This window comes from Protomyctophum parallelum (assembly GCF_964188405.1).
Source record: "Protomyctophum parallelum genome assembly, chromosome: 7".
In the NCBI taxonomy this organism is placed as follows: Eukaryota; Metazoa; Chordata; class Actinopteri; order Myctophiformes; family Myctophidae; genus Protomyctophum; species Protomyctophum parallelum.
The window spans coordinates 4,489,167-4,504,904 of record NC_139705.1 but is presented as its reverse complement, the minus strand read 5'-3'; the positions used below and the strand labels follow the sequence as shown (position 1 = coordinate 4,504,904).

General features: G+C 42.4%; 2 protein-coding genes across 2 annotated transcripts; both read right to left on the bottom strand.

Annotated features, from left to right (window-relative positions):
- Positions 1 to 184: 184 nt before the first annotated feature.
- rpl10 (ribosomal protein L10) lies at positions 185 to 5,061 on the bottom strand. Its single transcript, XM_083769122.1, has 7 exons — positions 4,930 to 5,061; positions 4,776 to 4,807; positions 3,551 to 3,609; positions 2,951 to 3,058; positions 1,731 to 1,869; positions 785 to 947; positions 185 to 400 (listed from the first exon to the last, which is right to left on the bottom strand). Exons 2-7 carry the CDS (start codon positions 4,796 to 4,798, stop codon positions 245 to 247), a joined length of 648 nt encoding a protein of 215 aa, XP_083625248.1. The 5' UTR covers positions 4,799 to 4,807; positions 4,930 to 5,061; the 3' UTR covers positions 185 to 244.
- A 5,822-nt stretch (positions 5,062 to 10,883) lies between these two features.
- On the bottom strand, positions 10,884 to 15,738 carry LOC310861396 (L-rhamnose-binding lectin CSL3-like; the record flags this gene model as incomplete). Its single annotated transcript, XM_083768817.1, has 10 exons — positions 15,686 to 15,738; positions 15,452 to 15,496; positions 15,017 to 15,152; positions 14,228 to 14,337; positions 13,776 to 13,820; positions 13,348 to 13,483; positions 12,530 to 12,639; positions 12,223 to 12,267; positions 11,107 to 11,242; positions 10,884 to 10,995 (listed from the first exon to the last, which is right to left on the bottom strand). The coding sequence occupies exons 3-10, from the start codon at positions 15,025 to 15,027 to the stop codon at positions 10,884 to 10,886; spliced, it is 705 nt and encodes a 234-aa protein (XP_083624943.1). The 5' UTR covers positions 15,028 to 15,152; positions 15,452 to 15,496; positions 15,686 to 15,738.

Here is a 15,738-nt window from a genome sequence, read left to right as displayed (position 1 = left end):
ACCATGTCGTAAAGTGCCCTTTCTTATGTCACCATAATACAATCAATACAACCCACCTGATCTCTCTTATTACAAAATCTTGACTTCACCATATTCTGTACACTTTGCTGCAGAACTTGTAAAATTACTTCAACCCTCTTACACAGAAGTTCAAACTGAGAAACATGACCACCACAAAAAACACTTATTGTAATCAAATCCACTTTATTGGTTTTGAAATCTGGTCCGAGAATAAACCGCAGCTCTAGTTGGCGTGCAGGGCCTTCCAGCGCATCAGAGGGCCGTTGCTGGGGATGTACTTCACACCACAGCCGTCAGAAATCAGACGCTTCTCAGCCATCATTTCATCGAAGTCAGTGGCGTTGAACTTTGTGAAGCCATACTTCTTGGAGATGTGGATCTGGCAGAGGCAAAATGACAGAATGGCATAAAAGTCAGATCAGAGATAATGCCCTGACCTAGATCAACAAGACAAACACCTGTACAAGCATTAGTTTTGTGCCATTCAACAACAAAATCACTGGTATATGATTTGTCTCTGTGGTCCCTTAAAAGCGCTCAGCACCTCCCAGCTGAGGACATACACAAACCAAAGAATCACTGTCTGCAGCCCTTGCACACCAGAATTGCACCACAGCAAGACTGGCCAGCTTAATAAGCTGCAGGATTTGTAGCGATGCTCAGCGCTACAGATGCTAGGACTCAAAACTTCAATAAGACAGTTTGTACACTGCAGAACAAAGCCGCAAAGTCAATATTATCAACATTTATGTCCGTGTTCTACCTTCTGGCGTCCGGGGAACTTGAACTTGGCTCTGCGGAGAGCCTCAATGATATGCTCCTTGTTCGAGGCCTTGGTACGCACAGACATGATCACCTGACCAATGCGCACGCGGGCCACGGTGCCCTGGGGCTTGCCGAAGGCGCCACGCATTCCAGTCTGGAGCCTAAGAAAATGGTAGAAATCGGTTATGTGTTGCAGATACAATATACAGTACAATTGCAGATGGCACCAAATCTGCAGTTTCTGCACACCATTCAATAAGAAAATGAATAAGTTGTCTCTGTGGTCCCTTAAAAGCGCTCAGCACCTCCCAGCTGAGGACATACACAAACCAAAGAATCACTGTCTGCAGCCCTTGCACACCAGAACTGCACCACAGCAAGACTGGCCAGCTTAATAAGCTGCAGGATTTGTAGCGATACTACAGATGGAGGTACACCGATATAAATTCTCAATTCCAATACAATATATTAATTTGGATATTTGCTGAACGATTATGTAGCAAAAGAAATATCACACCCGTGTGAAGTGAGGGGATGTATCATACATCATGACCATTTTGCCTCTTATGGTCCTTGCAGACTGGACACGTTTTTCGGAAAACAGAAAAACTGCTACAAATCCGAAAAACGCAGCAGTGTGCAGGGAGTAAAGGCTCATACATAGTCTGGTTTTTTGGTGGTTGGGTGACCACCGAACTACAACATGACGTCACGAGCCGCGGTGAAGAGCAAACCACCGCCACCGCTCCAGCCCTTTTCTCCGTTTTTTACTCACCACCGCTCAACGTTATTTCAGCGCCGGTGGTCAGCTCACCACCGAAAATCCAGACTATGAATAGGCCTTCAGGGACCTTTAAATTAAGAATATATACATGAGTTCCTGACAGCAGTTAATGCAGCACAATACACAGGCTAACAAAGTCCACTTGTCACACGTTGCTCACCTATCGGCTCCGGCACAGGATAACATTTTGTTGATGCGGATGACGTGGAAGGGATGCAGACGCACACGGATGTGGAAGCCATCCTTGCCACAGGTCTTCACCATGTACTTGTTGGCACAGATGCGTGCGGCCTCCAGAGCTACATAAAGAAAGCTATAATGAGCACCCTGTTTAATACCGCAGTCTTACAAACAAAATGAGTGAATAATAATAAATAATAATTTGTCTCAATGGTCCCTTTAAAGCACTCAGCACCTCCCAGCTGAGGACATACACAAACCAAAGAATCACTGTCTGCAGCCCTTGCACACCAGAATTGCACCACAGCAAGACTGGCCAGCTTAATAAGCTGCAGGATTTATAGCGATGTGAAGTGAGGGGATGCATCATCGTACATCATGAACATTTGCTCAGACACTAACAAAGATTTTGGGTGTTAAGCTAGTGAACAATTTATCATGGTCGAGACACGTTGATTCAGTGTTAGTAAAGTAAAGCTGGGGAGGAATATATCGGTTGTAAAAAGGTGTTCAGAGTTCCTGACACCTCAACTGACCAAACAAGTTATTGAAACTCTAGTCCTCTCACATCTGGACTATTGCTCAATGATCTGGTCAGGAGCAAACAAGGGAGATCTGGGAAAGCTGCAGCGGGTTCAGAACAGAGCAGCTGGACTTGCCCTGAGATGTACAATGAGATGTAATGTTAGAACAATGCATGTCAAGCTCTCCTGGACGACAGTCCAAGAGAGGCTGACAATATCACTCCTTGTTTTCTTGAGACATAATGAAATGAAACATCCTACCCGTTTATACAATCAATTTACAGTTCTAAATTACACCAATATGAGACTAGACATGCCACAATGATCATGATTAGGATAATATTTTCAATTTATTTTATTTTTATATCATTGTCCTGTAATGTCATTCATGTCGAATGTCATGTTTTTATGTTCTGTGTGGACCCCAGGAAGATTAGCTGCTGGTATGCACCAGCTAATGGGGATCCTAATAAAACTCTAAACTAGGATGTGAAATTCTACATTCATTGTCAATGGGAATTTAATGTTTGCGTAGGACCAATATAAAAATAGCTGAATATAGGAGGGGCTAATGCACCTCAAAATTAACAACCTTTAAATGTAAAAGATTAATTATTATTTTTCATCAACATCACCATATGAATCAATATAACCTGGTCCCTTTCCCAATACTCACCTTCCGATGACAGCTGCTCATATTCGTCAGAGACCATGTGACCGCACAGAGGGAACTCATCTACCTTGGCCTTCTTCCTGCCCAAGTCAAAGATTCTGATCTTGGGATCTAGGTACAAGAGTAAAATGTCAGAGTGAGGAGTACAATTTTAAGGCCTGTCAGAAAGTTCACATGGTTCATTTTCACATTTCTACTTTATCCTTTTACATCATTACCACCAGTGTCAAATTCAGTGCTACTGGACAGGCCAAATCTTGCATTTAAGCAAAACATTAAACATTTCTTGCATTATTGTCTCAATGGTCCCTTTAAAGCACTCGGCACCTCCCAGCTGAGGACATACACAAACCAAAGAGTCACTGTCTGCAGCCCTTGCACACCAGAATGGCACCACAGCCAGACTGGCCAGCTTAATAAGCTGCAGGATGTTTTAAGTGTTGATAACATGTAACGTTCAAATATTACTCACATTGCCAAGTTCCTTTTATCAAAACAGCCTAGGTGAACTTGACAAAGGTTGTGAGTTTCTGATGCCGTGTAGACAGGACTATTCTGCCATTCATTAATGCATTCCTGACAATACAATGTAATACCACTCACCAGGGACACCCCTACAGAAGCGGGACTTGGGGTAGGGCTTGTTTTTGCAGTATCTGTAGCTGTAAAATAAAGTTTAAAACTGTCAGAATTATTGCAAAAAAAAATAATATCCAACTGTGGAAGCTGAGCCCACTTTCAACCAAAAGTTACGATGGTTTGGCGGTGTGGACGCGACATTCCAAATCCAAGCCGGGTTACTGCTCATTTTATAGGCCTACATGATTTTGTAGAAATATTTGATTTCTAAACTTCTCCCAGGAACATAAACTCTTAAGCCATAGCCTGCCTAGCTTTCTTTTATGATAGTAGCAAATATGCAAGCTCACGTGTTGTTTAACACTTATTTTTTGAGGAGCCTATGCGGTTTTAGTGCGTTTGTAGCTCGCAATGTGATAATTTGGCTGCTGCTGATGTAGTATGATGATAAGAGTGCCCCTCACTTCATGAGATTTTTTATTTCACCTCAGCTACGGTATAATGACATGCCTAAAATATGGACGGCGGGTTTAATTTAGTTACATGAGAAATGTATTCTGGCCTTGGTATTCAGAGGTAAACCCTTGAAAACGGGTTGCGTTTGTGTGTGGGGCATCAGATTATCAGAAGCAAGAATTTAGGACAGGCCACATATTTCATTTAAGCAAGACATTAAACATTGCTTGCATTATTGTCTCAATGGTCCCTTTAAAGCACTCAGCACCTCCCAGCTGAGGACATACACAAACCAAAGAGTCACTGTCTGCAGCCCTTGCACACCAGAATGGCACCACAGCCAGACCGGCCAGCTTAATAAGCTGCAGTATGTTTTAACTAATAACATCCTTTTATACACGACAGCTCACGACAGCTCAACATACAGTAGTCAATGAATGCCCATTAATCTTGGAAATGTATCCACATGAATGTGACATGACATGACATTACAACTAAGGGACACAGGACAATTAGCTTAGCTGCTGGCTACCGTTAGCATGTAGTACTTTGAACAGATCTCTGCGCAATATTGGATGACTGCAAGTTAGCACAGATAACGGCAAAAGCCTGCCCGGGTTAGGAAAACGTTACAGAGAGGAGTTTATGTGATGTAAAACGGCACAATAATGTCTACCGGCTTCATATTGTACAACACAGAACACTCCGCATGGTACGGCCACAGACTAGCTGCCATTTTCCTCCGACACGGAGAACCGGCACTGGTCTAAAATAACCTCATAAACAGACTTACCATCGGGCTGGTCGGCGGCCCATGGTTGCGATCTAAGAAATAATTAGAGAGAAAAAAATGTTGTATTAAATTGTGACCACGACCTACGAAATAGAGTTTATTTAGAACTACTTTGGGCAGAGTAGCAAAAGCCATGATCCGACCACGCACTCACCTAATGGAGGAAAGGAAGAGAGAGCGACTTCCTGCGCGTAATAACCGTTGTGTTCTTCTTCTTGTTTCCGGCAGGCTGTAAATATGTCCATGGTACAATCGAGTGTAATGCTTCCATCCACCTGACGCCGGCCGGCGCGACAGCCAATCTTCCTGGGGTCCATATAAAATACATACAAAAAGTACATAAATACATAATTACAAATACATTCAACAAGATAAAATACATAATTACAATTTATTCTATAAAATTAAATACAACCTAATAAGAATTACATTCCGGATTGGTCATGGTCAACAGTGTTCCTTAAAGCAATATTTGAAAGATAATTAATTTTGTGTTATATTAATGTGAGGTGGTAACAAAAAGATATTGATCGATACATAGGCCTAACTGTTAAGGAGGTTGGTTTTTGGAGCAGGGAGCGTCAAAAATACAAAATACAATGAACCAAATAAATCAAAAATAAACTGTATCCTTCATAAAACCAAAAATAAAGTGCAGCACAATGATAACCCGTTTGACATAATATCCAATATTACTCTCAACAAACAAACTTTAACACGTTTACATTCAGACTATAGATTCAGACACGCACGCACCACGTGTGCTCCTGTCTGTGTGGTAACACAGTGTAAAACTACCTGGCAGCAGCCATTATTCAACTGCGTCCGAGCGATTTCAACGCCATCAAAAGAATAAAACTACTTGTCCAAACTCACTTCAAGTACACTCCGAACGTTACTAAACATGTCGCTGACAGTTCACAGTAGTTTCAACATCATTAGGAATGTTTAGATATGTTTTTTATACCTGTGAAAAACGAGGAACAGTACACGTTCTTTAGCGTTGCTTGGCTCGGTCAGCAGCGGTTTATTACTGACTGCGCATGCGTGGGACCGAGACTATATATAGGCAGTTCCTCTATGATTCACAGTAGCGCAGGAGCGCCATCTATTGACCAGGAAGTCTAATAAGATGTGGCATTTCATAAGAAAAGTGTCAATAATGTTAGAATAGAATGGGGGGGGGGGGGGGGTATGTTTTAGTGACAAACTATAATAGAGGCTATTTCTAAACCCTCTAAACTGGCAATTCTGGTGTTATGATTATGTCTGTCACTTGATTTTAATAACTGTTTGAAGAAGTAATCTGGTGTTTGATTTGAAATTATGTTTCTAACAAACATGAGGACACTGCAATGGAGTTTGTTTTTAACAGATAACTAGGACAGGCGTGTTGCATAATTATATTCAAGTAGAACAATGAAGTGCCTAGTCTAGCAGCTCGGTTCTGAACAAGTTGTAGTTTGTTCAGGTGTGTGTGTGTGTGTGTGTAATGCACGTAACTCGAGAACCGTTTAACCCACCGACTTCACATTCGAGTTTCGACACACGCGTTCCACACCCCCACAGGGAGTGCAGTGCCTGGTATCGAGTCGGTCGGACCCACAGTTCTCCAGAACCACCACAAAAGGCTCTGGTCAGGCTCTGCCAGTGGGCCAAAATGAGGCCAACTCCTTTCACCTGTGCAATTTCCAGCCTCTGCCTCAGCCAATTGAGGCTCAACCAATCTGGGCACAAGCACATACACAGATCTCCATGTGGGACGCGGCTGACAGTTAAAACAGGTGCTATATGACAACGTATATGATCATTAGGTTACCAAGTTGCATCGTTCTCAAGTAGGCCGGTGGCCGACTGCGAAGGGCATGTACAGGTCTAGTTTGATTAAATTAGTCCACCCGTAAAGTGTTCCAATTCCCCACTTTGTCTCTCATTGTCTTGACGCCCGAACCTCAAAAAAGACGTCACATTGTAGGCTCTACAGAGCCGAACCGACTTTTATTCGGCTATGTATGAATCGCGCCTTATCCTTACTGACTGAAATTCTCTAACTTTCTCAACAATGATCTTTCCCCAATTCGTGTGGATCGCTGAACACGCCGTTTGTTTTACTCACAGCTACTGTTGTAATCTCTAGGTACTGGACCCTCGTCCGGTTCTGGCAGACCGGTAGTGTGTGTGTAGGCTGGGTGGTGTGTGATAATCCAGCTGAATTATTCCTGTGGTACGGCGGCGATCGACGGGCCCGGAAGAACGATAATAACGGGACACTCAGACAGTATCTCGCCAAGGGTTCACAATTTATTATACACATACAGAATCATATAAAGCTCTGGATCCACATGTCCTCATGACGTGGCACTGAGACATAACAATAACAATAACATCTCTCTGAGATGTCTCCAGTGGCTAACTAGAAAGTATGTTACAGTTCAGGCAGTACACAATACATATCTAGTAAATTTGTATATTCATGTACAAGTACACAGCATAGGCTTAGGCACTCATACACATATCAACACATATCATGTTGTATATTACAACAGCTACCATGCCAACCACAAAATTATCTTTCTTTTGCTGGCATTCACATATTAATGTCTCATGTGAGATAGATGTTTCCCTTCTCTTATTTTTATTGTCGTATCCTTTCTTATCCTCTTCATTTTGTCCTTCGTGCTCCGTCTCAACTTCACCAGAGTTCACACACCACACGTGGGCTATCTATCCGTTGTGTTGGCGGTGGAGCTGAAATGTATTTATTTATTCATTTATTTGTATTGACAATGACAAATATAGATAGACACAGACAGAAACATTTCGTCTCTGCTACACTGCCAACCTGATCCAAAATGCTGCAGCTCGCTTGGTCTTCAACCAGCCAAAATTCTCACACGTCTCCCCCTTCTCTGCTCCCTCCATTGGCTCCCGGTCAAAGCAACCAAAGGTATGGCTCCCCCATATAAGTATGATTGAACCCTACAAACACTCCCACACACTCAGATCAGCCAACGCAGGGAAACTGGAAGTAGGCCTACCTTCACTAAAAACGCAGAGACAACGCTCCACACGTCCCAAACTATTCTCCCTTCTGGCTCCAAAACTATGGAATGCACTTCCCATTACAATCAGAGCGGCAGCCTCACTCCCAATCTTCCGCCGTAGTCTGAAAACCCACCTTTTCAAACTCCATCATGGCCCGTAGCACTTGCCCTACCCCCTTAGGGACTTTATGTAGACTTATAGCATGTTACGTAGACAGCACTAGAATTGCATTTTATGTAGTCATAGCACTTTATAGTAGGCCTACATAGCCTATGTATAGTATGTATAGTTTTATAGTTTATATATATAGTTTCATATAGATACTCCACTGTTATGTTCTTAGCTTACGCAAGTTTCATGATAACTACTTTTTATGCATGTGATGCCATGCTTTTTGATATTGCTTAATGTAAATCGCTCTGGCCTAAGAGTGTCTGATAAATGCCTAAATTGTAACCTGTGGTGAGCAACGGACTGACCTCAATGCACGAGGAGTTCAAGACGCTTCTTTTCACCTGACAGGGGGCTGTTTCCCCGGTTGGACGTAACGTGTGGAATGGAACACGTTATTCCAACCAGTTTCTTTCCCCTCCACTCACCCTGGCTGGCCAGGGGGAGGCAGTTTTAGAGACCAGCATTACTGGCTGCATGTTTTTTTTGTGAGGATACTACCTACCCTATACCCTAGGGGACACGGGGAGAACATGCAAACTCCACCTATAGGGTATGGGCAGTGATGATGCGGAGGAGAGAACACGACCCCAGCATTCACAGTGTTTTGTACTGAGTGGCAGCAACCCATACTCATACAGGTACAAGCATCAAAATGTTGGTGGGACATGATGGTTGGCTGTGCCAAGTGCCAAAGGGGTGTAGTGGGTGCACTGCAGTCTTCATATAGAAGGCATTGACACAGACTAGTTAAACACAATGTGCTTCTGTCAAAATGATCAACTTTGAACTTTTCTTATAACACTGTACTTGGCTTGACCTCTTCTCTTGAATAATACATGACAGGTGTTTCACAGGGATCAATATCATAGACTGTAAAAAAAAAAGATATGTTCAAGGCGTTCTCCGGGTCTGATATGGACGTAATGAAGCGAGGCAGTCCTCAGGCCATTTTTCTAGATCCGTTTGGGCCCCGCTGGCCATTGGCTGGCCCAGACAACGATGCGGGACTTCCCCCCTTCTTCTTCGTTGTTTTTTATTTTGACTCGAACGGGGGTGGCTCCCGATCATAGACTGTAACGCTAGCCACGCCCCTCAGAACATACACGACTTTATGGTCATTCGTTTAATAAATGGGACCATAATTTTCCAAAAAGAATATTATGACATGAGAAATGAGACTTTAAACTAGTGACTGGAAGCAGAAAGTATTCATGACCATGTTTATTAAGGTAATACAGTCTAGGTGAAGTTGGGCCCAAATACATGGACCTCTATGGAGATATGGGTTTTTTTGGGCCCAATGACAGCGCCACAACAGGCCATTATATGAACTTTCAGGAAGTCCCGATTTCCTTAGTGGATTCACAAAATATCTGTCTGACTGCCCCACAGGCCCCCCCTGATCAATATATGGACTATTATATTAATAATATTTGGTAATGATGATCTGATGATCTTATAAATTTGTGCTCACACCCAATTTAAGAGGTTCAGTAAGGTCTGGTTGTGAGGTTGCATTTAGGAAAACAACCTTTGGCCAATCTGCGTTTTGTGTTAAAGCAATAAAAATAAATAAAAATAAATCATGCAGTCGCCAATAAGACAAGTCCAGATTTTATTTTTATTTAAAAATTTGGTGGAACTTATCTGTCTATTGTATTGTTCTTATTGCTTTATTGTATTTTGTAGTGTGTTCTCCCCTGGACTACAGATGAAAATCAGTCATTACAATCTCAATTCTATACACAAGTGCAAATGCAGACATAGCCGGTGAGAATGCAATAGTTACTTTATTAAGGCAGATACTTTCCCACTGCACAAAAGATAAAAATAAAAATAAAGTTTATTAATACATATGCATTAGGCTTCAGTACAAACAATTATATTCATATATCGATGGACTGAAAAATCTTATAACCTTATAGGAGAACAACAGAAACAGGAAAAATAGATCTAGTATACTTGATTTTCCCTTTCTTTTGTTTCTGGTTTTGTTACTTCACTCCTGACGTCTCCTGTAAAATAACACATAATAGTAATTAGCACGTTGTGTTACAACGAAAGCCATGGCCAAAGGAATATTCTAGTCACAATAATGACTAGGATTTAAAAATATATTACTGCTGCATAGTGACTCATGCAGCAGTAATATATTCATGTATTATAGTATCCACTACCTATATTCTACAACAGTGGTTCCCAAAGTGGGGTCCGGGGACCCCCAGGGGTCCTTGAGGGAGTTCCAGGGGGGACCCAGCTAAATGATAGTTTGGAATCAAATTGATCCTTATTGATCCCTGACATACCTTTTCAAATGGGGGTTCTGCAGGCTAATTAGTGTATATTTGGGGGTCCTTGACATGAAAAAGTTTGGGAACCACTGTTCTACAGTATGTACTAACATACTTAGATGATGTTTAAACAGACTTATCTATGTGCGATGTTACTTATCTATACTAAATTGAAACATTGTAATAAATGTAAAAATCACACCCGTGTGAAGTGAGGGGCGCTCTTATCATCATACACCATTGTGACGTAAAATAGACACTATGGCTATTTGCTGAGACACTGACGTAAAATTATCCATTCATTGTCAATGGAAATGTAATTTAGTTTGTGTAGGACAACGTTTATGGACACACACCAAAAGCTGGATATAGGAGGGGCCAGCGACCCTCAAAATCATTCTAATACTGTGGACATGGATTAATTTTGTCTTACCACATGCCAGGCGAGCCGTAGAGCCCTCGCATGCAACAACGCTTTCTGTTGAAATAATTCGACTTCAGTTAAAACATGTTATCAAGCTCTGCAAATCAGTGTAGTAGCCTATACTGCTTTATAGGAAGAGAGCAGCGCCTGCATGCGCACAGTAGACACTTACTTTTAAGTAGGTATACACATGTAGTGTGCCTGCAAGTACTTAAAGGTTCCATAGCAAGGGTCGGAGAACACACTATTAGTAGCATACAGAGAACAAGATGTCCTGCCATCACACCTATAAGGACAGAGAGAGAGAGACCCCCATCAATTTGTCAGGAAGTACTTGGGTTTTATGCACAAACACTAGTCCAGAAAATGAGCAGTATAGGCTACATTTCAGGCTAACCTCTCCGACATCACCGACAGGGTCTTGGGGAGAATGCAGTCAGTTTTCGTCACTTGTTGAGGTGGACGTCCTGCAGCACAGGTGAGTTTGTCTGTGCGGCCGTAGTTAGCAGATATCACCTTGATCTGTTGACCTCCTGAGGACACAAACAGTTTGATTTAACCATTTAAGCCTTATGACTACTTCATTATACAACGAATACCTGAGTTTGCAGTGTATATTATTGATCTGTAGTGACAGTTCTATATGTCAAACTCAAGGCCCGGGGGCCAAATCAGGCCTGTGAATGAATTATCTTTGGCCCACGGGATGATATTTAATTAGTATTAGAACTGGCCCTCTGGTATATTATTGCACGGACCACCATAATACTACAAGTCCTGCTTTGTGAGGATCATAGGACAGGAAACTGAGCTTAATAATAATAATGCATTTTCACCGCGGTGCCCCGTGTGTTGAAACAGTCCGGCCCTCGACTTCTACCAATTTCTTTATTTTGGCCCACCGTGTATTTGAGTTTGACATCCCTTATAGCATACAATACAAGATGTCACAGTAGTGATATTATGATACAGTAACATCATAATATACAGTGCAGTGAAGTCAGCAGACTATAAGTGTTGCTTTCCCATGTTCACAGGTCAAACTTAATCCTGAAATGGAATCATAGACATGCAGTTACATGCATCCATGGTTAGGGAGATATCATATACAGGTAATGTAGCACTGGCAGAGGCACGCACGCACGCACGCACGCACGCACGCACGCACGCACGCACGCACGCACGCACGCACGCACGCACGCACACACACACACACACACACACACTGACAAATATATCTTGATCAAATGACTACAGATATATGGTGTACCAATTTGGGTGAGGTTCGGCCAAATAATAGTACATAATAGTAGCAAAAAGTGTGTTTTGCAATTTTTTTTAAAAGAATGTCACAGTAAAACTTGTCAGTTGGAAATTGACATTATTTAGGGAGTTGACAGTGATGCAAGGAATCCAAGGTGCAGTGAAGTCAAATGTCCATTCATTCCCAAGCATAGGTGCACATGGTCATATATATGGAACATTTCCTATGTTTCTATACCAGTATACTCACCACAGTCAAGTGTTGCTTTCCCATGTTCACAGGTCAAACTTAAGCCTGAAATTGAATCATAGACATGCAGTTACATGCATCCATGGTTATGGAGATATACAGATATAAAGGTAGCACTGGCACACGCACGCACGCACGCACACACACACACACACACACACACACACACACACACACACACACACACACACACACACACACACACACACACACACACACACACACACACACACACACACACACACACACACACACACACACACACACACACACACACACACACACACACACACACAGTAATACTCACGTTTGGGTTCACAGGTGTAGGTCACCTGCAGGTACTTGTATGTTCCACCACATGGATCAGAGAACACATTGTTTATTGCAGGCACAGAACAGCTGGACTTTCCATCACATCTGGGAAAAGTTTAGATTGGAAAATTAACCATTAGTTCCCACTTGCTCACTAGTCACTACTGGAGATTACACACACATTTTGTCTGACTGGGTACTAACTTGACTGTGTGCGTGTGTGTGTGTGTGTGTGTGTGTGTGTGTGTGTGTGTGTGTGTGTGTGTGTGTGTGTGGTAGATCTGCTATTTGCAGGGCCTATAGAGCGTCGCAGTCCCTCCCCCTTTCAGAACAACGAGTGGCCCAGGAAATGAATCGCAATGCATTTTTCCCATAGGCATTTCTTAAAGTATTTATTTAAAGACGGTTACGCCGCGGACAAAGCCAACTCGGATCGTGACGAATCATGACAATGAACACAATGTTTTGGGACGATCAAATAATTTATAAGAAGAAAAACAAAACAAACAGTGTTGTCTCCTGCCTTTATTTTCATCTTTCTAATGATTTGATCTGCCCAAAATATTGTGTTCATTGTCATGATTTGTCACGATCCGAGTTGGCTTTGTCTGCGGCGTAACCGTCTTTAAATAAATACTTTAAGAAATGCCTATGAGGAAAATGAACGGCGATTTCATTTCCGGGTCTCTCGAGGGGGGGGCGGGACTGCGACGCTCTATTGCCATCACACCTAAAGAGATAGAGAGACCCCCATCAATTTGTCACAAACACTAGCCCAGAAAATGAGCAGTATAGGCTACATTTCAGGCTAACCTCTCCGACATCACCGACAGGGTCTTGGGGAGAATGCAGTCAGTTTTCGTCACTTGTTGAGGTGGACGTCCTGCAGCACAGGTGAGTTTGTCTGTGCGGCCGTAGTTAGCAGATATCACCTTGATCTGTTGACCTCCTGAGGACACAAACAGTTTGATTTAACCATTTAAGCCTTATGACTACTTGATTATATAAATACGTGAGTTTAATTATTATTATTATTTTTATATTATTTAGAGTATTGTTTTGAGATTCTTTGTCTGGTTTAGATTCTTTCTTTTTTACATTTTCACATATGACATGTCCAAAAAAGGGATGCCAGGCTGAAAGTTGCAATGCAGTCCTTGACTTGAAAGAACAGTTTACTCAGGTATTCCATCATGCTTATAGTGTGTGACTGTGTGGTGATCATAAGAGCAGCTACTCACCACAGCTAAGATGTGCTGTGTTGCCTTCACAGGTTTGATTTGATGCTGAAATTAGATGACATAATTAGTGCTTCCACAGGAAACACTTGTACCAGCCAGTGACCACAAACATTTATGTACTGTAGAACACACACACACACACACACACACGAACACACACACACACACACACACACACACACACACACACACACACACACACACACACACACACACACACACACACACACACACGAACACACACACACACACACACACACACACACACACACACACACACACACACACACACACACACACACACACACACACACACACACACACGAACACACACACACACACACACACACACACACACACACACACACACACACACACACACACACACACACACACACACACACACACACACACACACACACACACACACACACACACACAGTAATACTCACGTTTGGGTTCACAGGTGTAGGTCACCTGCAGGTACTTGTATGTTCCACCACATGGATCAGAGAACACATTGTTTATTGCAGGCACAGAACAGCTGGACTTTCCATCACATCTGGGAAAAGTTTAGATTGGAAAATTAACCATTAGTTCCCACTTGCTCACTAGTCACTACTGTAGATTACACACACATTTTGTCTGACTGGGTACTAACTTGACTGTGTGCGTGTGTGTGTGTGTGTGTGTGTGTGTGTGTGTGTGGTAGATCTGCTATTTGCAGGGCCTATAGAGCGTCGCAGTCCCTCCCCCTTTCAGAACAACGAGTGGCCCAGGAAATGAATCGCAATGCATTTTTCCCATAGGCATTTCTTAAAGTATTTATTTAAAGACGGTTACGCCGCGGACAAAGCCAACTCGGATCGTGACGAATCATGACAATGAACACAATGTTTTGGGATGATCAAATAATTTATAAGAAGAAAAACAAAACAAATAGTGTTGTCTCCTGCCTATATTTTCTTCTTTCTAATGATTTGATCGGCCCAAAATATTGTGTTCATTGTCATGATTTGTCACGATCCGAGTTGGCTTTGTCCGCGGCGTACCCGTCTTTAAATAAATACTTTAAGAAATGCCTATGAGGAAAATGAACGGCGATTTCTTTTCCGGGTCTCTCGAGGGGGCGGGACTGCGACGCTCTATTGCCATCACACCTAAAGAGATAGAGACCCCCATCAATTTGTCACAAACACTAGTCCAGAACATGAGCAGTATAGGCTACATTTCAGGCTAACCTCTCCGACATCACCGACAGGGTCTTGGGGAGAATGCAGTCAGTTTTCGTCACTTGTTGAGGTGGACGTCCTGCAGCACAGGTGAGTTTGTCTGTGCGGCCGTAGTTAGCAGATATCACCTTGATCTGTTGACCTCCTGAGGACACAAACAGTTTGATTTAACCATTTAAGCCTTATGACTACTTGATTATATAAATATGTGAGGTTTTTTTTTAGACATTATTATTTTTATATTATTTAGAGTATTGTTTTGAGATTCTGTGTCTGGTTTAGAATTTTTTCTTTTTTACATTTTCACATATGACCATATGTCCAAAAAAGGGATGCCAGGCTGAAAGTTGCAATGCAGTCCTTAATTGAAAGAACAGTTTACTCAGGTATTCCATCATGCTTATAGTGTGTGACTGTGTGGTGATCATAAGAGCAGCTACTCACCACAGCTAAGATGTGCTGTGTTGCCTTCACAGGTTTGACTTGATGCTGAAATTAGATGACATAATTAGTGCTTCCACAGGAAACACTTGTACCAGCCAGTGACCACAAACATTCACTTTCCTCACTCTATCTCTACAGTGTTAGTCACTCACTCTTTGTCTATATCTCAAAAGCACACATTCCTATAGAGTCCGACTGGAGCAACATGCACGCGCCCCCACACATAGTGCCTACCTGTGTCTGTGTACGACTTCACACATGATGCTGATGTCCACACTGAAAATATA

Bases quoted from the DNA above. Each gene is read 5' to 3' on its own strand.
- rpl10 (XM_083769122.1), bottom strand. From the start codon at position 4,798: ATGGGCCGCCGACCAGCCCGATG. The intron at 3,059-3,550 runs GTGAGTGGTATT...TCTTGTACCTAG, and splicing joins CTTCTGTAGGGGTGTCCCTG to ATCCCAAGATCAGAATCTTT. The intron at 1,870-2,950 runs GTGAGTATTGGG...TTCTTTATGTAG, and splicing joins TGAGCAGCTGTCATCGGAAG to CTCTGGAGGCCGCACGCATC.